A 21,363-nucleotide genomic window follows, 5' to 3' on the forward strand; every position below is an offset into this window, starting at 1 on the left:
CTGCTTGTCGCGAATGCCCTGCAGCAAACACTAATCTCTAGTGAGTGAGAGCCACGCCACCTCCATCATCCACTTCGTTTTTCGAGCTGTCGGTGCTCTGCGTGTGCGCCGCAGCCTCTTCTACATTAAGGTGCGTGCTGCCATGCTGACGGGCACCATTCTCCAGTTGCTTCTCGCGGGCCGTCTTGCGTGTATCTTCGGGGCCGAGGATAGAAATCGAAGAGGCCGTCGGCGTACTTGGCAGGCTAACCGAAGACGCCGTTGTCGATGCAGCGCCCGGAGTGCTCGGTGCTAAATACGTGTAGTTGCTCAGTTGGCTGCGCGAATGTTCTGGAGTCATCGCGTGATTCTCTGAGCGTTTGCCGTCGTCGAAACCTTCATTTTCATAGGCGCAGCCAAGATTGCGACTGAAAACGGGACAGAGAAGGGGACCAGGGCAAGGGAGAGGCTCATTTCTGTCCGTTACTTCTGGGGAACCAGCGTCACTTCCGCCACTATTCGTAGCTGACCAGTCAACAGATACCGCGGATTCGGCTTCCATATCGCTGAACTCAGTGCTGTACTGGGATGGCACAGCACGGAGAGTATTTGCGAACGATGAGCGCAGGCCGATTGTGCGAGCGATGAAAGGGTTCATCATTGGCAGACTTCCAGCATCGGCAGCAGTAATTTGCGTCTGTTCGTGGAGTGTCGTTTCAAAGCTGGCCCACAGGCGGTCAGAGAAGTATGGCCGACAAGCTGCACAGATGGCGTAGTTGCACTTTGCAGTTGGCGCCAACGGAGACATGGCTGCACTGTCTCGTTGGCTGTTCAACGTCTGCTTCGCTGGTGTGATTTGGATTGTGCCTGCAGTAGCGATGATGCCATTGGCCGAGGTTATCAGCTGAGATTTCTGCAATCCTTGTTCCTGCTCACGTATTGCACGTAGAACATTCTTCTTCTGTGCGATAAGTTTGTCGGCTTGACTTGTGGTGAAACTGCCTGCACGAATGCCGTTGATTACGCTGCGGCTCATCTACAGCAGCATCTGGTCAGTCCTCAGACACGCGTACACTATCGGCAGCCTCGCCCTCACCCACCTTGAGTTGTTCCGCGACACGTGCTTTGTTGGCGAAAGGGTCGCTGCCATCGACATCAGACGAAGCGCTGGCAGGAGCCGGCACATTATCCTCCTTTCGAGCATAGTCCTGTCGACATTGGTATACCCATCCACTGTCGGGCACCCGGCCGCACATGGAGCATTCAACGCCACGCACGCGGTTCATAGTCGTGTGGGTGCATTGCGGTCGCCGGTATGCAGCCACAGACTTCGACTGTCGAGCTGGCGCCACAGGCATGGCGGCGGGCAGTCTTGGGAGCGCCTTCACACATGTCAACTCTTTGTGCCGCTCGTCTATGATGGAGGATCACGCGGTTGCAGGGCCGGCGCGGTTGAGGAGGGAATCCAGATGGGCAGTAAGGTCGCGGTCATGGGCACATGTCCACTCACCTTTTCGTACGCAGACATGGGGTCGGATTGCTCGCAGGAAATAATGGAAGTGAGCGAGGAGCGTCTTGAATTTGACAGGCAGCGCTTCGACCTGTAGCAATGGGTCCAAAGGCCTCACTGCGACAGGCGTATGTGGCATCTGGATGGAGCATCGAACATCAAGCGGCGTGCAGAAGGGAGCAATGCTGAGAGCAGCGAGCGCGTGTGCCTGTCAGCGACTTCCTACAGTGAACAGCAGCTGCTGCTGGGCTGCTGCCCGCTTCGCGAAAGCACGCGTTCGCAACGTCGCTGCTCTGGAGGTCGATAGTCACTTCTTCCCGAATCCATTGGGCTGGGAGAGTGCGTGGTAATGAGCCACATGCCGATGCCACGTGCGAGCCATTCCGCTCCGGCCTCGATCGCGACACTTCAGCGGTATACAACGACAGCTTTCGACGCGTCGTGCGAAGTGAAGTCAGACGTGAGGTGCAGGGCCAAAGTTTGATTGCCGACACGCCAATCCTTGTCCATCGAGACCCTCGGCCTGTTGAGTGAACTGGCGCGTGCACCTCCGTTGCCGTGTCGGCCAACTCCATGTGCCGCTTCAGGCAATAAACAACGCATCCTGCTTATCGCGCCAACCTCCTCCACCTCTCTCTTCGCTTGGACCAACGGCTCTGTGCCCCGAACCTGCCCCAGGAACCCTCTCTGCGCTTCGCTGGCCCGAACTCATCGCGTCGACATTCGGTGAACACGCCCGGTCGCGTCTCGCGCTCCCCACTCCCATCGCCGCCATGTCGCAAGTCAAGTTCGAGCAAAAGGAGACAATCCGCACAACCACGGGCGGTAAGGCCGCGTCCTCTCCGCCGGCTGGCAAAGAAGACTTCGCGCATCGCGTGGGTGAAGCCATCACCAAAGGTGGCAGCCCGGATGGATACCTTGCGGTGAGCACGAAGCACGTCAGGGACGCGGGCAAGAGCGAGTGCTAATGACAAGGATAGTGGTATCTCAAGAAGCTGCAAGATGACCCTCTGCGTACCAAGATGATCACATCTGGAACACTCGCAGGTGCTCAGGAGTTTCTCGCGTCCTGGATCGCGAAGGACCGTAGCAAGCACGGTCACTACTTCACCAGCCGCGTGCCCAAGATGGCTGTTTACGGTGCTTTCATCAGCGCTCCGCTGGGACATGTCATGATCTCAATTCTGCAAAAGCTGTTTGCGGGCAGGACGAGCTTGCGCGCCAAGATTCTCCAGATTCTCGTCTCAAACCTCATCGTATGGCTTCAATGTGACTCGGACGTGATACAACGTTGCTGACTTTAGCAGATCTCGCCGATTCAGAACGCCGTCTATTTGACCTCGATGGCTATCATTGCAGGCGCACGAACCTTCCACCAGATCAGGGCCACCGTAAAAGCTGGATTCATGCCAGTCATGAAAGTCTCATGGATAACTTCGCCAATCGCCCTCGCATTCGCGCAGGCATTCCTGCCAAACGAAGTATGGGTCCCCTTCTTCAACCTGATCGGCTTCATCATTGGTACATACATCAACGCGCACACCAAGAAGAAGCGACTGCAAGCTCTGCGAAGGAAGTACCAGGACAGTGGCCGAACCAGCGATGGAAGGAGTGATTATCGCCCAGGAGGTCCTCCTGGTGCATACTAAGTTGGCATATTGCTCCAGCGTGCATGAGTGGACTGCAAAATTTGGGTTTCCACGATCACCGGGTGTTGTGCCAGACAGAATTTGAACGATGATGTGTTGCACGGATGAACGACTTGTAATTATGGCATGCTCATTAGTGCGTCCAGGTGAGAGCGTACATAGTCAAACGAATTTGTTGACACTGCGAGCAGGCGACACTATTCACGTAAGTTTACAGCAGTGACTGCGAAAACAAATCCAGTGGATAACGATTCTGTTCGACTGGCCAAGTACACAGCCGATTCCGCTGTGAAGGACTAACTTAGTGGGCCCAGACGAAGGTACTGTTTTGGCAATATGCAACGTAGCAACGCACAGGGATGCCGAAATGTTTGCTGCATCGAGCCTGAGCGATGGTCGGGCCACGGACACGCGCGTCGACTTTCGCTTCAATCTTACACAACCGGCGGCTCTGTGCACTAGCGACACCCAAGAAATCGTGACGGGCGATAGTCACGCTGCTGTGGTCGCAAACTGCACATGACGTGGAACCCGCTGGTTGTCTTCATGCGGTGTAACCCAAAACACACTACATGGCCATCATGTCAGACTGGAGTGAAGATATCGGTGAGGGATGGACGGCTGTCTTTTAAGAGCACCACAAATTTTGCTCTGGCTTTTTGACCTCCACAATGCGTGCCTTCGATTCCGTTTCTGCAGGCGTCACACCAGCTTTGCACCGTCTCTATGGCCGTATCGAACTGGTACCCCGGCTCCAGCAACATAGTGGCATTCCCCCGGCCGCACAACCAGCCAGATATACATTATGGAGGCTTTGGAGGAATCGTCCGGCGCAGAGTACCATCTAGGTGCTTCTCTGGCCCAGTACCTGGTGGTGGGGTGTTTCAGAATGTACAGATTGCGAGCCACTATCCTTCTGCCACGTGGGGAGGAAGATTCTTGAGGGGAAGCAAAGGCATTTCTTGCCTGACAGACAGAAGCATCGCAGCACCTGGCGATTTGGGTTGGACGTTAGAATATGCTACGGCATGGCTCTATCGATACCTGTTCAGCAGCGCGACAGAAGTGACAGATGCTATCGACACGCTACGGGAATTGGACGATGACTACATGGGCCCGGATTTCGCATACATGTTCTTCGATCTACTCGATGACAAGCTGTTCGCTGGAAAGCTGCAAGGCGCAGTGTATCTTCGCTGGAGATCAATGCCGAGTAATTTGCCTGGAATCACTTCTGCGCCCAAAGTCATACCTGAGATAGCGCGAGTATGCATCGATCTCAACCGCACGCCTTTTGAGGATGATACAGCAGATATTGACGACTTGTTATGCGCCATGATACATCAAATGATTCATGCATTTCTGCTCGTGTGCTGTGGTGCTCAACCCAAAGACGACACACCCGATGACAGGATGATGGACGGAATACATTTTGGTGTTATCCTGATGACCATCAGAGATATAACGGTTAATTGTGTAGATGGAACGCTGGACCTCATTTTTCACGCCTCGAAAAGACGCATGTGGCAGAACAACACGCTCTTTGTGCCGCCGCCGCCGCTATACCCACTCGACGGCATGCTCCTTAGTGTGGACCCACGAGGGCATGGACATGCCGCAATGCTGCATGATGGGCAGACGCATTGCAATCACGACAACCGCCACGTCAGTAGGCATCAAATCAAGAATTGGCAAGTCACGGAATACTCCAAAGCTCTTGAGGCGGAAATGGCGGCAAAAGGGGACAAAATCTGGGACTTCACAGATGGGGAAACGTTTGAAGAGTTTCTCAGGATCCATGCTCCGCCTTCTGCAACGTACATAGAGCTGCTTTACGACGATGGCACTACTGCCGAACCAAAACGAATCATGGCGAAGAGAGAAAAGGCTCTTAAGTTCAAAAGCTTGAAAGAACCGCTCACAACATTCCTGAAATTCGAACTGGCAATACCAAGTTGCGACATCAAGACCTTCAGATGTATCTACGACTTCATCAACAAAGATGGCTACCTGGCCACACCACTCGACCAGGCAGCGCAATATCCCATTACGCATGGCCACGGCCCTCCAGTGCTGATTATGCCCCAAGATCCTCGGCTGCAACAAATGGCTCTGATCAACAAGGATGAAAGTGCCATTACGCACGTGAAAGTCTTCAAGGCTGGGGAGAGCATGAAATTCGAAGAGTTGATGACTCGTGCTATTCAACAACTATATAGGATTCCAGTGACAAATGAGGATCCGATTGCTCTTTTGAAAGCAATATACAACATCGAGCCTCCTTCGAAGAATCCGTTGCATTCAGAATTGCATAGATGGGCAAGACGGTTTTTGTACCGGTGTCCTGGCCGCTCACACATTGGGTCTCTGATTGATACGCCCTCTGTGCATCCGTTGGCTCATGCTCGCGGTGTCCTTTCCGGCAGCTACTCCATCTCGAATATGCGCAAGATCAAGACGCGGTATCCTCAACAATTTCGCGAGTTGCTGGAACAGAGCCGCGCTTTCAGAGAAGACGCTGAGCTGGCGAATGCTATGCTTCGAGCTCGAGGAAACGGAGGGATACGAAGGACTATCTTGGGGCAAGAGCATATGGACCGCCATTTGCTCACGCCTGGTGGCATAATGCAGTCTGGGTCTCCTCTAGGACTCGCAGCAAGCGGCGGGTTAGCTGGTCTCCTTCCGCCAACAATACCAAGCGGCAACTTGGCTGATGCTGGTCTCTTGAGCGACGGACTTGATGGTCTCAGTGTGCTGGGTGGTTCGTTCGGTGATTTGAGCATCGATGGTCTGGAAGCATCTCTATTGCCAACTGCTTCGCATTACTAATGCTGGCACTCGCCTCTCATCTCTCGGTAACAATATGCTGTGTTGGGTCGTAATCTAGAGACTGCGCTCGTCAACACCAATTTGCACAATTTGACACAGGCAAATCTACATGGGGGACGCTGTGTGCGAAGCGTTGATAGATATGAAGATTGTGGGCATTGCCCTAGCCTCTATCTCACACCTTCACTTCGCTCGCTTCTTGACGTGCTTTGCGACAACATGAATCTGATGCAGTGCACGTACTGTTGACACTGCTCAAGTTCCCAGTTCGCTTGACTCATTCATGTCGTGGTTGTTGGCGCATGAAATCTGGCACAGCGTGGCTAAGAATAGCAATGGCGGTTGAGGATTGAGGGTGCACGAGGAGTGAGCTTCGATCTTCATGTGTACATGTACATTGGACGGCAACGGGTCTCAGAGCCCTCTCCATGTGGTGCACCTCCGCTCTCGTACTTTGCAAAACAGGTTGATGGCCTGGAGATCCGAGGATACAAGCTGTCGGTTGTCATCGTCGAGTCATTGGCCAGAACTCTGAAGCGGTACCTGACCATCTTGGGCATAGCGGGGTTTCCACGTAAACAATGTTTGGGAGGCGTGCTGCTGCACGCCATACGCGCATGGAAGCCCTGCTCCTGCGTGCATGCAAAGGGGATACAGGGGAGCTCTCTAAAACCGCACACTTTGGTTCAGCGAAAGTGCAAAATCTGGTCGGGGCATTATGATCAACAAGAGGTCGTGGCTCCGCAGCAAATACACGGCGGATGGCAACGTTGACAGTCCACACATTCCGCGCAGAGATGGTGGGATCTGCCGCCAGGATTGCGGAGCGCGGCAGCGCTTGTGGTGGTAGACAGATCGATAGCCATCACCGCAGAATGCAGTAGGGTTCGCCTGTCCACAATCATCGCTCTCCCTCTATCCAGGGTATGCATCTCTTGTCTCTCGTCCACGACGCCAGCGCAACAGTTTGACGCCCAGAGCGTGTCGGAGCCTCTCTGCCATCAGTGCCTTTCCTTGTTTGACACGCCCTTGGTCTGCTGCGGTTGGCGGGGGAAAGCGAAAGGCCACCGGAGCCGAAGACGAGATCCCTGCGCGTGTTGTCGAGCAAGGAAGAGCGACGCATGCTGCTGCTATAGGCGTTGGAGATGGCCGTCGACGACGCCGCGCCCGCTGCGTCGGCTGCGCAAGACAACGACCTCGATCCGGCGGCGTTCCTGAAGTCGGTCCGCGAGTTGACGGAGAAGCGCGAGCGCGAGGACGCTGAGCGCTACAGACAGCTGGAGGAGAAGGTGCAAAAGGAGCGTCAAGAGCGGGCAGCGCGGCGAGCAGGTGTGTATCTACATAGTCCTTTCCAGCACTCTCCATCCTCCCCGCGCACATGCAATGCACGCGCAAAGCGCTCCGCTCCGCTGTGTGGGCTGTTTGCGTTGCTTGGTAGCACCAAGGCCCGCTCAATGTCAACAACAGCTTTTGGCCGCTTTGCGCAAGGGCTGCCCTATCGCTAATACACGCTTTCTGCAGAGCGCGCTCTCGCGACACGATCCATCTCGCCAGACAAGCCGCACGCTGTCCCCTCGCCATTGAGTCGTCCTCTCAGCCACCCGTCATCCAATGCCATTCTCGCCTCTCCTCCGATGACTGCGACGCCGACTCGCGACTCGAAGACCATGGAGGCCCCGAAAGAGGCCAGTCCCAAGTTGGACGCCGATGTTCCCGAATTCAAAGGCTTCGGAAGCATAAAGAGAAGCAGTGCATCAGTGTCGAGCAGATCAAGTCTCCGCTCATCAACATCCGAGAAGCCAGCGGAGTCCAGTGCGCAGACAACGTCCGCCGCGACAGCGGCCATCGATCCAGTGCCCTCAGATAAAGCCACATCAGAGCCAACCCAGCGTAGTGCGGCAGGTCTGGCGCGTTCAGGTACATTGACTTGGAACAGGCGACCACAGTCACGTATTGGAGGCAGCCGGCCACAATCACAGATCAGTGATCGACCTTCATCGGGTACTGTGGAGTCTCACGCTGCGCAGCCCAGCATCGACTCCTCAAATAAGCCGGAGCCCAGCAGAGAGCAGATCGCCGCATCGCTTGGTGCCAGGGACCCATCCTGGTTCAAGCAGACCTCGGATCGAGGAGTCGGCTCTGCAGCGCTTAGGAGAAGTCAAGTGGAAGATGAAGCAGACAGCAGCCCAGTGGCGCCTGTCAGTGAACGGAGAGGGTTGCCTGGGCTCTTTCAACAACCTCCTGGCGAGACAGAAAGCCAGGTCAGCCCACCAAGCTCAGCAAGCTTCAGGTCAGATCGCACGTCTCGCGATGCTTCTGCTCGCGGCAGCATTCTATCGGCAGGGAGCAGGTTCTCGGCTACGTCAACGGTGAGCGATAGAAATAGCAAGCCGGACCTCAAGGCACTGATCGCGGAAGATGAGGGACAACGAAAAGTGTCTCCGAGCTACAATGCTGCCTCTGAAGCTTCAGTCGCCAGCACGGAATCTACCGGGGTCGCTCGTTCACTGACAATGTCGAGCTCACAAGCCCGCATTGCGGGAATGGATCGTCCTGCATCGCCAACGAAAGGCATGGGCGGGTTTGTGCAAAGTGCCATGATGAAACGATCGGACAGCCAGAACAAAAGATGGAGCGCACAACCTAATGGCAGACTCAGCCGATCGAACTCGATAGTGAGCAACCGTAGTGGACTGGGCGGGCTCCAGGGTTCACATAGCATGCCCAAGCTGGATCCCACCTCCGCGGCCACGGACGTCGCAAATGACACAGCTCGGCCGACCAGCTCAAGCAGTAACCTGTCCAAACTGGTAACCGAGCAGGACGGAGACGGCTTCGTGAAGCCAGCATTACCATCCCCAAGTAAGAGGCATAGCCGCAGCAAATCTGTCGCTTCTAATTACAGCACCAATGATGAAGTGCCTGCGTCGCCTGGTAGCCCCTCCAAACGCTTCAGTCCACTGAAGTCGAGCTGGCTGGAAAGCTCATTGACAAAGCCCGAGTCTCCCAAGCTTGCGCCTGCGAAGAATACACAACCGAGTTGGATGGCGGATCTCGCGACCCGTAGAGCGCAGCGCGGAAGCGTTGATCTGGGTACGCCTCAAAGTGCTGGAGGCGAACGGTCGAGACCAACGTCTCCTCTCAAAGAGTCTCCATTCGGCCAGGGCATGCTCAAGAGGGCAGGATCGCGGGACCAATCTAAATTTCCTGTTTCAGCAACATCTACGAACAGCTTGGAAGGCTCGAAGCCCGGCCTGCAATCAGAGCCCTCCGCCACAACGACACAGCCGTCGGCGAAGACGGAGGCCAGTACGAGACTGGGCAAACCTATAAGCTTCACCGCCCCGCCGCAGGACGAGTCGGAGCACGAACCCCGAATGCCTGAGTCAGTGGCGTCATCAGAGGAAACGGCGCTACCTGTGCCAAAAGAGGAGCCAGACACAGCCATTCAGACCGCACCTGCTGTTTCGCCAGCTCTGTCTGTATCTAACCAATCGTCGACGCCGAGGGTGGGATCACTGGGTAAAACTCCGCAGAGCCCTTCGAGAGCGAACAACCCGGTACCATCGCCTGCAATGTCGCCAGGCAGACCTGGTCAAAGCACGCGTCCCTCTGAATTGAGGGCTCAGCTAAAATCAAGGCCACCGCCAGAACCAAAGACTGACCAGCAGCCAGAATTTCTGGCCAAATTTGGGGCCCTTCGCAAAACGCAGCAAGAGAAATTTGTCGCTCCAGATGTGCTTAAGGACAACATACTCCGTGGCAAATCTGGTCTGGCGCAAACAGGTGGCCCTGTCAAGACTGCCCGCCGAGACGAGCTAAAGGAGGATCTGCTTGCAAAGAAAGATGAGTTCAAAAAGGCTAAAGAAGAGGGAAGAGACTTACCTGGCGCATTGCACGCACGGAAACTCACTGCAACAAGCCCACCTGCTGCTCCCGTGAAGCCCGAGGCTTTAGCAAAACGTGAGCTCTTGGGTCGATCAGATAGTGGGCGATCAGCTGCACCTGCAGCCGACAATTGGAAGACGCGCGAAGCGACGCCAGAAGCGCTCTCTCGTGTCAAGAGTCTGAAGTCTACGAAAGCAAGGGATGGCACCGAGAAGAAGCCAGAGGAGGATGCAAGTTCCAATCAGGAGCCTCTGACCAAGGAGCCAGCGAGACCAGATTTATTGAGCGGACGAAGTAATACGCCAGTCTTGCCTGAGCCCAGGCAGACCCAAGAAAATTCGAAACTTGCATCACGCTTCAATCCTGCGCTAGCTGCTATGCTGGCTCGGGGTCCACCCTCACAGCCGCAGTCTCGCGATGCATCGCCTGCTCATGAAGGCGCATCGTCTTCTCGAAATGCTGCTTCGTCAACGGCGCCGACCGCCGGCGCGCCCTTGCAAGACGTACGTAAAGATCGTGCGAAGGGTCCGAAGAGGAGGAAAGCCGCAACGCAGCCGAGCGCGTCCTCACCCGAGGAGTCGTCCGTGGCAGAGCCGAATGTTGCTCCAGCCGAGACAAAGAGTAGCCCAAGCCCTTCACTGGGTCTTACGGGTGCTTTCAATCAGGCTTCAGCAGAGCCCTCCGAATTCTCGCAAATTGCGAAGAAGAAGGTCAGCCCTCCACCAGGATCGGTCGCATCGGTCATGACAGCATCGCTTGCGAGGACGTCGCGGCCGTCGAGTATTGACCTGGATCAGAACAAAGCCACCAGTGACTCCTTCGCTACAGCACAATCGCAGAGAAATGCGCCAAGCTCAACCCGCTCTTCGATAAAGACGTCCATGGACACACCTTCTACACCTTCCAAGCCTTTGCAGAATGCTGCTCGACAGACACCCGGATCTGCACCGGCCCCGAATGCAGCAGTGAGTCCCGCGACAGCGGCGGACGTGCCTGAATTCAGAGGCTTCAGCGCTTCACGATCGTCTCGAACGGCTGCATCAACCGCGAGTGGCGAAGACAATAAGGAGAACGGTGACAGCTTGCCTTCAGTGAAGGCTGCAGCCTCACTTTGGGGAAGGCGTTCAAGTCCTGTCAAGAAGGATCCTCCGGCACAGATTCCAGCCAAGGACGAAGAAGCTGCAATGCGATCGGCAGAGTTGCTGGCTGGGAACTCTTCCCCTGCCTCCAGTGTTGCCACCAGCAGGAGTGGCCCACCATCAAAACCGGCTAAACCGTCTCGAGTGGTCAGTGGGCAGCTCGCAGAAGCGTCTCCAAACAAAGGTCAGTTACCTGTCCCAAATCGCGAATCAGTATAGAACACAACTTCCTTGAATTCAATTCTAACCGTAGCACTGCAGTCACATCCTAGTTGTTTTTCACGTTGTGTACTGGAACTGACAGCCGCCAAGGAGTCTCGTCCGCCGATCAGTCCGCCCGAGGGTTACTGGCTTCAACCTTCAATACAGTGCCAAGATACTTCGACGCACTGGCCATCGATACTCAATCCCTCATTCAAAGCAAGACACACCGCACAGAGGTGGAGAGCGTCAAGACTCTTCGCAGAAGCGTACTTGCCGTGTTCGCGGATGGATCTGTGAGATCTTTGTCATCACAAGAAGAGTACACACTCTACGATGAATCGGTCTTCATTTGCACTCACATCTTCGTTGACGAGCACGGCACTAAAGGGTGCCAAATTTACGTCTGGTGCGGCGATACAGCATTCGAGTCAACTCAAGAGGCAGCGCAAGCACATGCTAAGCGCATGGCGAGAGAGCAGGGCTCAGCCCCCATTCAAGTCGTGAGGCAAGGACACGAGACATCAGCTTTCCTGCAGAGTCTTGGAGGCATATTGATCACTAGACAAGGGGCCGCAGAGAGTGCCCCACGACAGTTCATAATATGCTGCCGCAAGCATTTGGGACATATTGTCTTCGACGAGGTGGACTTTGCCGTAGGATCCTTATGTCCAGGCTTCGTGTATCTCATATCGTACCCTTTGACCCTGCAGGAGACGAAGCTGTACTTATGGAAGGGCTCGGCAGGCTCTATGGAAGAAACCAGCGCCGCAAGACTTGCTGCGATGGACTTGAGCGAGACAGGCGAGATTATCGAAGTCGACGGAGGGAAAGAACCCGCGTCGTTCTTGGAAATTTTTGGCACTAACACCACAGCAGCCAGCATTGCGGAACCGACCGAATTGTGGATTCAGAAAGCTGTCGCACCTGCTAAGTTTGCCACTCGACTGTTCCGAGTACAGCAAGCGCCGCAGCGCACGGGTCTCATAAGCTCGCTGTGGAATCGTCGACCAAGCTGGAACAGCCGTTCACCAGCAAGATCCACTCCATCTCCCGGTGCCATGGAGGTCAAAGTGGAGACGAAGGAGATTGTTCCCGTCTTGCAGTCTCAACTGGAAGCCGAAGGCGTATACCTGCTCGATGCTTATGGCGAACTGTACATTCTCCTTGGGCCACTTTTTGCTTCCCATCCTGAGCATACGCGCAATGCTGTTCTGGGTCAGACCCTACTTTTGGCGGCCGACTATGCGATTTTGTCGGCATCAGTGGAGGACCGACCGCAAATACCCAAATGCTTGGTGCTATTCAACGGAGTTCCGAAGGATGTGAAAATGATGTTCAGGCATTGGGATGATGGAAATGGTCTGTGGGGCACAGCCGGATTGATGGCAGGCAATATGGCGAACTCTGGCACTGATGTGACCATGTTAGCATTGGAAGACGTCCTCGCCGAAGTGCGCCGCAAGGAGCTGCAGGTCCCTGATGCGCTTCACGAGTGATGCAAGAAATAAGTGTGAGGGATTGTACAATGACCCATCCACGAGTGGACGGCATCAATGCTGGCCACGGAATCCTTGCTGTACTATATGCATTCACTTCCTGTAGTCAAGCATTCACATCGCATTGTGGTGAATTAAGCTGTTCTCCTATACGACTAGAACAGTCTCGACGTTCGTTCCTGCTCTGTCCGGTGGTTAATGTGATTGGTGAACCGTTGCGTGTTGCACGGTGCGGCCCGTCAGCCCGTCAGTTCCGTGTCGATCTTGCTTGCGCTCGTGCATTGCTGCGATTTCAAGAAGATGCCTGTCGGCAAGACTGACTGCTAGGCCGTCATCACAAACCACCATTCACAGACAACGCTTCAGGGCCAAGAAAATTGTCGCCAGCGGGGCTTCGTACATGTATCGCTTTTGCTCACCTCACATGACACTCATTTTGTGGCCGCTCAACTGAGCAACAACTTTTGTGCATTCACCCGGCTCTACAGAGCGCATTCACAGCCCGCTCAGCTGACTTCTGCCGACTCGCTGCCTGTTAAGAGCAAAGAAAATGACGGACAGGCACGCGCCTTATGGACGGCCATTATCACCACTGAATGAAGTCGCTGCTGAACAGAGCAGCCTCAACACTGCGTCATCCCCACCTTCAACCCCGGGGAGACTTGCGCGCCGTCGCCGCATATTTAGCAGATTTTCTCGATCCAGCGACGATATTCGAGCAGGGAGTAGTCGAAGCCCGCCAGCCTTCAACCCAGAGGCAATTGAGTTCGTGCCATCCAGCAGAATGTCTTCTAAGAGAAAGGCATCATCCTTGGCGAGGCCGAGCAAGAATGCTGCATCGAGTGCTCGCGCAGCTGGACTGGACCGTGGATCGCCAGACAATCCCATAATACGTGCTCAGGACGTTTTCGGCTCTGGCCCTCTGACGCGTTCAAGCAATGTTGGTGATACACTCGAAGCCGGATTGTCAGCGCTTCTAGACGACGAAGATGACACTGAGCTATTCGACATGGACATATCTGATACAGCAGCAGGATCTGCCATTCCAATCAACAATGCAGGTCCTGCACCACGAACGCGATTCACCGACGCCATGATGGTCGTGCGCGCTCAGCTGACTGAGACATCGACATCTGCTGCAGAGCCCTTACAGTGCTACTCTGCAATCCTCTTCAGCACAGAGGCCAGTGGACTGACTGGTGGAATGTCTGATGGTGTGACTAAGCTACGTTACCTTCCTCTGTGCCCTAGGTCCAGTATCAACAGACCAGAAGCTATCACCAAAGACACAGAATTGATCGTTCTGCCCAGCCATGGTGAGCGAATCAACAATCTGACCAGGACCATTTCTCGCTGCCAGGCAGACTGGCCAGGGGAGGTACTTCCCGTGGAGATTTTCAACCTGATCACAGCGTCCTTGTCGCGCGATGACCTGAAATCGATGCGCCTGGTCAACAGGGAGTTCGAAGAAAAGGTTTCCGCAAATCTGTTCGCCTCCGCAGTGGTTCCATTTAACACAGAACTCTACGATATGATCGAGGAGGATAGTAAGGCCGCTCATAGAATGCCGAGAGCAACCCCTGCGGCGGAGGCAAAGGGTAAGGCCAAGGCAATCGACTCCAGTGAGCAACCTAGTGACAGGTCTCTACGAGGTCTGCATTGGCAGAATGCCAAAGACGACACGGAGGGCAAAGTATACAAAGGCCATGGACTTCGCGTTTTCCAAGGCTTTGGCCCATACTTTCGACGTTTTGGAATGAGCTTCGAAGTCGCTGAGGACCAACTGGCACGGCCACCGATGAAGAAAGAGCTCGACCACGTAACGGCTTACTATGGCTCATACGAATGGCCTCACCAGCAATACACGCGGTTTGCTGGTCTCGCAGGTCTTGAACGTACGGCAGATGAGACGCTGAGAATGAAAGCGGCTTTTTCCAATCTGGGCAGAGTGCAGGACTTGGGGCTGTCAATTGATTCTGGTCTAGGCTGGCTCAATGGCCCAGACAGATCTATACATGCTCGCGTGTTCCAGCGTCCGTCGCCCGTCTTTGGACGGTCTCGGTTGACGCCAGATCAGCAGGCGCAAGACGCACAGACCTTCTGGCAGGCACTTCAGGACTGTCATGCAAGTATCGGCTTTCGGGGAAATCAGAAAGAGGTATCACTTGACCGTCGCATACTCAGCGTGGCACCTTCCGAGATCGCAGGGATTCAGGACTCTAAATTTGCGAATACTCAAGCCTGGTCTTCGATTGCGGCAGGCAAAGCAGTACCAGCAATCTCATCTGAAACTGCGACCTCAGAGAGCCGTTATGGGCTCCTTTACACTTCTATCAGTCAAACAGACTTAACGACTTCTGCTGCCTACGACAAGTCGGCCCTGGTACCTGCTGAGCTCCGAAAAGAACAGAAGGAATGGCTCATGGAGACTGATTGGGCACAGCGCGCTTTCTTGGAGTGCTATATGCTTGCCGTGATGGATAACCCAGCGAATTTCGGTCAGGTCAAGGTATTGACCATTGCTAAAGTCTCTAGTGGACTGCTGCCGATTCTGTCGCGAGAAGCGTTCTGGGAAGCACTTCCGAGTGTAACGGACGTCACCATTCACGTCAAGCCGGACTGGAGGACTGTTGAGCGAGACAACGCAGGATACGCTGAGGTTTGCCAGCGCCACCCGTCCGAGGCTGTCACCACCTTTTACCGGTGCATACTTCGCGACCGTCTCTGCTTGAAGTCTACCATCAAGAAGCTCAATATCGGCTGGACAGCTGGTGGGGAGCATGCTGAAGGAGTATTCGCCCGTAACAATCACGTTCTTCCGGCTCCTATAACACAGCTCGACCACTGCACGGCCGTGAATAATCAGCTGGGCTTGATCTTCAGTTGCGTCGAGCATCTTACATTGCACAATTGCTGGATCACTCCAGTCGCCCTGGAGGGGCTGATCAAGAGTCACGCAGACAAAGCACTGAAGACTTTGACTCTGGATTCTGTATCTCTGACTGCACATCCTCGTTTCGCAGCCGGTGGTCAGGCTGCCATGCAGAATCACGTTCTCCAGGCTTTGGCAGCGTTGCCCGCGGCAGCAGGGCAGGCGCAACAAGCAATAATGCCGCAATGGCTACAGAACATACCGGGGCTACCCGCTGGCTGGCAGCAGTTGCTCCAGAACGATGTTCAGCAGGCCGCGCAACTCGCCTGGGCAGCAAACCCTGCTGCTCAGCCTGTGCCGCAATTGTTCAATCAACAACAAGCTCAGCAAAACAATGCACACGCTCAGGTAATTCAACAGGTCAACGCTGCTGTCGCAGCGTTCAATGCTGCTGCTGTCCAGCCTGTCCCCCCGCCTGCCTTGGGCCCATTCAACGTACCACCACCGCTTCCAGCAAATGTCCCCGCAGCACAGAATGGGCAGAACTTCGCCGCACAGCAGAATCAGACTGACCCTTCCCATTGGACACAACGTCATCGCGAAGGCTCCTGGGCTGAGATGCTGGACAAGCTGTCTCCCGGAGCGATCTTCAGTGACTTCCTGCCTCAGCCACAGCCGTGGGACGAGCCATTGCCAGCCCGAGCGCCGACCAACCTGCAGGCCATCGAACTCAAGTCGTGCGGCTACGTGAAGCTGGTCAACAACACTACAATCGATCAACTCGCAATTGAGGCTGGCTCTGAACATCACTTGTCGCCTTGGTTCCGTGGTCGTCAGGCGGCACTACTACCAGCCATGATGACGACCAATGACAGATACATTGGCCGTATTGTGCAGCATATGTCAGAGCATGAGCTGAATGCATTACAGTATGCTTGGGGATTGGGCCAAGGCTGGGCTGACCGCGCGAAGGCGGAGGAGGTTGAGTATGATGGACTACTCCCAGGAGGCACTGGTAGATTCTCGGGCAAGATCGAAAAGGGCTCGAACGCGACCACTTGACGACTATGAAACGCTGATTAGATCGTCGACAAGGTGATTTGCAAATGGGCATGCCAGCGCAGATGAATTGTGCTTCCTGAAGATGCATAAGGATTGTAGCATCTTGTGAGCTTCTCACGCCATACAGTGGGTGGCATGCAAATCATAGGTAGAAATTGCCAGCGTGGCACAGAAAACTGTAGTCTGTCTCACTTCTTCACCTTCGTAAAGCTGGCACTGATACTGCCTAAGAGTGTTCACAACAGCCGCTCAGCCAACCTCCATTTCTTCACCGTTTCGTATTGCAGCCACACTTTGAAGGTCGAGGGCTCTCCACTCCCGACCCTTGTTCCCAAACACAATGCAGAGTTGCTTGCCAGGCCTTCCTCCTACTAGCAAGTTCTCTGGCCGGAACGCATTTTCAGTAGAGAATTGGTGCACGATCCGAGGGGCTTCGCTCGCCAGATCGTCAACACCGTATGCGACAACCAACACATCTTCGAATTGCTCTGCGCGAAGCAATGCGATGATAATAGAAGTGCTAAACGGCACGAACGTCGCATCCAGAAACTCGCCTTCGAGGCCTGGAGGCACGAAAAGTCGACGACTCTGTTGAGTCCATTGGCGTTGACGCCTTGCCGCATTACTACCATTTCCCACTGAGGATTGAGCAGGTCTTGTCGAAGCCGCGATAGACAAAAGCTGCAACTCGTTGCTTGCACTGCTGTCAATGCCGAGGACATTCGTGACATAATCGTCTCCGCCTGAGGGACTCATCGTCATCCCGAGTGCTTTAGTTTGGGCAGGCCATTTGTCCAGAACGATCGAGGGTGGATCAGTAGGCGGAAATACTAGTCTGTTCTGCCATTCAGTGACATGCTTGACTGCGATATCTGTGCGCCCAATGAGACCGCACACCAGAGCCGAAAGATTGACCAATGATTCTGGGTCTGCGACATCCTTGACCTTTAATTCTTGTCCGTTGTTCATTTGACTGATGACCTCCTTCGTACGTTCGTAGCTCATGTCGCGAATGTGAATTGCCGAGTTGAAGCCATCTCGATCGCATGTTGCGCCTTCTTGGGCGGACGGGCGATTTTCAATGAAGACCGCGAGATCACTCTGCAGCAGGTTGTTTTTGATGTAAGTCAACACGAGAGCGTAATCGATATTGGGAACCTCTCGTTCTTCTGTCTCCATGGCATTCTGTGAGAATGGCTCTGCGACTGCAATGTCCACTTGCATCTTGAGCCATTTACTAAATGCTCGAAATTGCCTGTGCTCGCTCTGAACTATCAACTGCATCTTTTGTGCAACAAGCCGTATGCAGTCGATGTTTTCCAGCAGCGCATCAAAGTACTTTGGTGAGCAGTCGAAGCTGGTCGCATTCTCATGGTATTTTGCCTGGCCTCGCAGAGCGGTCACCGCCACACTGAAGCGATCAAGCGCAGGAAGCAGATTGATAAAGAGATGACTTTGTATATTACCATACAAAGTGTTCATGTGTGTCTCCCATCGTCTGATGTTCGTGTCCTTCACGATGTCGACTATCCATTCCAAGACTTGAGGATGAAATGACCCAGTCATGGCAAGATGATACAAATTTGCCAGTGCATCGCCATCGTTCGGGTGTTTGTCTTGCAAGTCGATCTCCAGGACTTTGACAAATCGTGAAGGTACCACCACGTTTGTTGCGTAGTCAAATTGTATGCATCTTGCTGTCTGCACGATGTAGTCGAGCAAGGTCTGTGTACGTTTCGTATTCGTGGCAATCGTATGAAGAGTAGAGCCGTTCAAAGTCGACAATGGCAAGTCGAGGAAGGTCATTCGCGTTGGCTCGCCCTCCTCGTTGCCTTGGCAAAGAACAGCATGAGTTGACACCTCTGGGTGAGCTGCGTGCGCCACCGGCTTTGCCGTGCTCGCCACATCACCGATGTTGACTGTCTCGTCTACAAGTACCTGCACAGTACCAGCATGCGGACATACTACGAGGTTTTGTACCACGCCAGGGATGGAATTGTTCTGGGCATCGAACTGAGTGTCGGCTGCAGCTTGAGTTCCAAATTTGCTGGCTCCGGCACCAGATTTTGGCTGTACCAAGCCGTGTGATGGTATGGCACTGAGTCGAGGCAGAACTGTCGCGATGTCCAGAGCTGCGATTGCTCGTGGTAAATCCGTAACAGCTTTGTCTCCGTTCGACTGCTGTAGACTGCTCCAGGCATTGCCGCCATCCGCTTCATTCGAGTCAATAGATTCGTACCAATCCTCAGTAGAAGACAGGCTTGATGGGCTCCTTTGCTGCTTCCTTTTCTTACTTTCTGGAACCTGATGCTCCATGAACCCCATCACGGCGACATACCTGCCACGCGCTTCCGACTCGTCCTCGGGGTCCGGGAAGCTCAGCGGAAGCTTGAGATCCAGAGCATATTCCTCTTTTGAACTCTCAATAGGAAGTTCCGCGAGTCTCATCTGTCGTCCAGTTCCTCCATCGTAGATGCCATATTTGCCATCGCTCCAGCCAACGCCAAGGCTGGTTCCATCCGGTTTCCAGGAGATGGCCGTGACTTCAATTTCTTTCTCCGAGAATGCAGCGTCCGAACGTTTTATGGAGAACGCGATTTGGCCGGAAAGAATGCGGAAGACTTGAACCTCCCATGCTGTCTCGCCGCTTGATGGTCCCACTACGATAGCGAGCAGGTCGTGTTCATGCGAATATGATGTGAACGGGAATTTTATCGACTGAGGCAGGCGCTTTGAGGACAGCGTGCTGAGTGATGACAATTGAGAACCTGTCGTCATGGTCGCTGATGGGCATACTGCATGTGATTGTCGCGCGTTCTAACTCTTGCGTAGAGAACGAGTCGTCATTTACAAGGTAGGCTGAGGTGAACGGAGTTGCAAGACGCTACTGCACTAGCGCGACGCGAAAATGACGCGTCGTCACGGTCATGCTTTTGTTCTACGAACTGGTGAGATCTATATTATGCGCAGCGCCCACGTCAAACCACTGTGAAGTTCTCTGCCACCGACCTGACGTCTTTGCTGAAACTGACATCCTGGTCCTCGTTGAGCAACGTGACGCTGCTGATGTCCACCTCCACCCAAGGCTTGCTCTTGCTGAACCGAACCTGCATTGGGAAGAAGTCATCGGCTGAAGAGGCTTGTGCTTCAAATTCAAAAGTTCCAGAAGCATTGCTGTCATCCACATCACCAATGGTCCAGTCTATGCTGTCCCCGCTTACTTCATAGACAGCATCGAAACTGGACACAGAAGGCTCTGACGTAGCGTACGGGATTACAACTGTGACATCCCGCAGAGCTTCGCCGCCAGTCAACTCGTACTCGACAGTGATGCTCCACGTGCCGGCATCAGTCTCAGAAGGCCAAGCTCTGAAGACTATTGGTGGATCCTGTACGTTCTCGGGCTTCGCGGCAAGCCGCCATCGTGCGACCTGAATGCTGTTGTTCGAAGGAAAGCCCTTGGTCGTATCCTGGAGCTGAATCGTGTTGTTGTTCTTGAATTGTGCTTTGTCGACTTTCGGGTGAGCATTAAGCTGAGCTCCTTTTGTGTCGCCGACCGCCAGATCGAGCTTGACTTGTGTCAGGCTGGGATCTGTGATTCGGAGCTGCAAGTCACCCTTGACCTCGAATGACTCTAGGTCACCTTCTCGTGACAGGCGTGCAGAGATGGCCTCTCCAATGACCACATGAATGCCCTCCCGATCTGTGCTTGGCCTGCCGGCTGGCACAGAAGGTTGCACGGAAGGAGCTGCTGGTGTTGGCACGCCGGCTAATGGCGCACTTGCTTCTGCCGCTTCAGCTCCGAGCTGATCGAACATGGTGTTCGTCGTCTTCTTCTTGCCAAGCTGCATACCCTTGCCTCTCGTGGCCAATGGCTTGCTGAAAGACTGGTTCTTTGCTGCATTATAGGAGTCGTAGGAGTCGGTCATGCTTGGAGTTGAAGCAGGTGGTGTATATGTTGGGTAGTTCGGTGCCCTGGGCATGCCACCAATGTTCCCACTTCCGCCCCTCGTTGCGCGAGACATCTCCTTGCGCTGCATCTCCAACTGCTTGGCCTTCCGCTTGCGCTCCTCCGATGCCTCAAGCTCCTTGTTGCGAGCAATGATCTCCTGAATGCGCTCTTCATGCGATTCCATGTCGAGGAAAGTCTTGATCTGACTCAGAGTGAGGTTCTCCCTGTACCCTAATGTGACAATCTCGTCGAAGGCTGACAGAAGTTCGAAGGCACATCTCGCGATTTCCCGCTCATCGAGGCTCTTGCATATTGTGCTGACGACCTGCGCGAACAGGTGAAGCGTGTTGATATCTTGGAGGATGTTCGATTGGCGGTTCGTGATCAGGACCATGTATAGCTCGTCCAGCGGTTGGTACACAAATCGCACGTTGTCCTGCTCGACGGTGGTGTGTTGCGATGCCGTATCTGCAAGTTTGGGAAAAGATGCGAGGAGTGCCTCCACTCGCGATCTTTGCATCTGACGGAACTGTCTGGCGAGAATAGGTTTGCCCGACCGGGTCGTGATCGCTGCGGAGAGTACCACCTGGATGTGAGTTAGCACATGGAGCATTGGGTGTGTGGTACAAGAGTTGATTGACCATGTTGGCAAACAGCTAAGACTACCGCTTGGAGTATGCTGTCACAGCTGCGCAAGTGTGTGTTGTAGTGTGCAATGCGTGAGGGCCCGTTCAGTCGAGCTGCTCGTCTCCTGTGCGCCTGCAACAAGCCAGTTGGCGATGG

The 21,363-nt window shown here is 54.3% G+C and overlaps 7 protein-coding genes across 7 annotated transcripts; 4 read left to right on the forward strand and 3 right to left on the reverse strand.

Annotated features, from left to right (window-relative positions):
- Positions 1-37: 37 nt before the first annotated feature.
- CKM354_000958800 (uncharacterized protein) lies at positions 38-1,507 on the reverse strand (the record flags this gene model as incomplete). Its single annotated transcript, XM_044805014.1, has 3 exons — positions 38-1,015; positions 1,080-1,361; positions 1,490-1,507. The coding sequence occupies 3 exons, from the start codon at positions 1,505-1,507 to the stop codon at positions 38-40; spliced, it is 1,278 nt and encodes a 425-aa protein (XP_044660949.1).
- A 755-nt stretch (positions 1,508-2,262) lies between these two features.
- CKM354_000958900 (uncharacterized protein) lies at positions 2,263-3,138 on the forward strand (the record flags this gene model as incomplete). Its single annotated transcript, XM_044805015.1, has 3 exons — positions 2,263-2,412; positions 2,470-2,745; positions 2,797-3,138. 3 exons carry the CDS (start codon positions 2,263-2,265, stop codon positions 3,136-3,138), a joined length of 768 nt encoding a protein of 255 aa, XP_044660950.1.
- Positions 3,139-3,864: 726 nt separating this feature from the next.
- Positions 3,865-5,967, forward strand: CKM354_000959000 (uncharacterized protein; the record flags this gene model as incomplete). The annotated part of the gene is made up of 1 exon (XM_044805016.1): positions 3,865-5,967. One exon carries the CDS (start codon positions 3,865-3,867, stop codon positions 5,965-5,967), a length of 2,103 nt encoding a protein of 700 aa, XP_044660951.1.
- A 1,145-nt stretch (positions 5,968-7,112) lies between these two features.
- On the forward strand, positions 7,113-12,694 carry CKM354_000959100 (uncharacterized protein; the record flags this gene model as incomplete). Its single annotated transcript, XM_044805017.1, has 3 exons — positions 7,113-7,296; positions 7,489-11,178; positions 11,307-12,694. The coding sequence occupies 3 exons, from the start codon at positions 7,113-7,115 to the stop codon at positions 12,692-12,694; spliced, it is 5,262 nt and encodes a 1,753-aa protein (XP_044660952.1).
- Positions 12,695-13,478: 784 nt separating this feature from the next.
- Positions 13,479-16,628, forward strand: CKM354_000959200 (uncharacterized protein; the record flags this gene model as incomplete). The annotated part of the gene is made up of 1 exon (XM_044805018.1): positions 13,479-16,628. The coding sequence occupies one exon, from the start codon at positions 13,479-13,481 to the stop codon at positions 16,626-16,628; it is 3,150 nt and encodes a 1,049-aa protein (XP_044660953.1).
- Positions 16,629-16,877: 249 nt separating this feature from the next.
- On the reverse strand, positions 16,878-19,406 carry CKM354_000959300 (uncharacterized protein; the record flags this gene model as incomplete). The annotated part of the gene is made up of 1 exon (XM_044805019.1): positions 16,878-19,406. One exon carries the CDS (start codon positions 19,404-19,406, stop codon positions 16,878-16,880), a length of 2,529 nt encoding a protein of 842 aa, XP_044660954.1.
- Positions 19,407-19,606: 200 nt separating this feature from the next.
- On the reverse strand, positions 19,607-21,193 carry CKM354_000959400 (coatomer subunit delta; the record flags this gene model as incomplete). Its single annotated transcript, XM_044805020.1, has 1 exon — positions 19,607-21,193. One exon carries the CDS (start codon positions 21,191-21,193, stop codon positions 19,607-19,609), a length of 1,587 nt encoding a protein of 528 aa, XP_044660955.1.
- Between the last annotated feature and the right edge of the window lie 170 nt (positions 21,194-21,363).

This window comes from Cercospora kikuchii (genome assembly GCF_019650295.1).
Source record: "Cercospora kikuchii DNA, contig_00006, whole genome shotgun sequence".
Taxonomy (NCBI): domain Eukaryota; kingdom Fungi; phylum Ascomycota; class Dothideomycetes; order Mycosphaerellales; family Mycosphaerellaceae; genus Cercospora; species Cercospora kikuchii.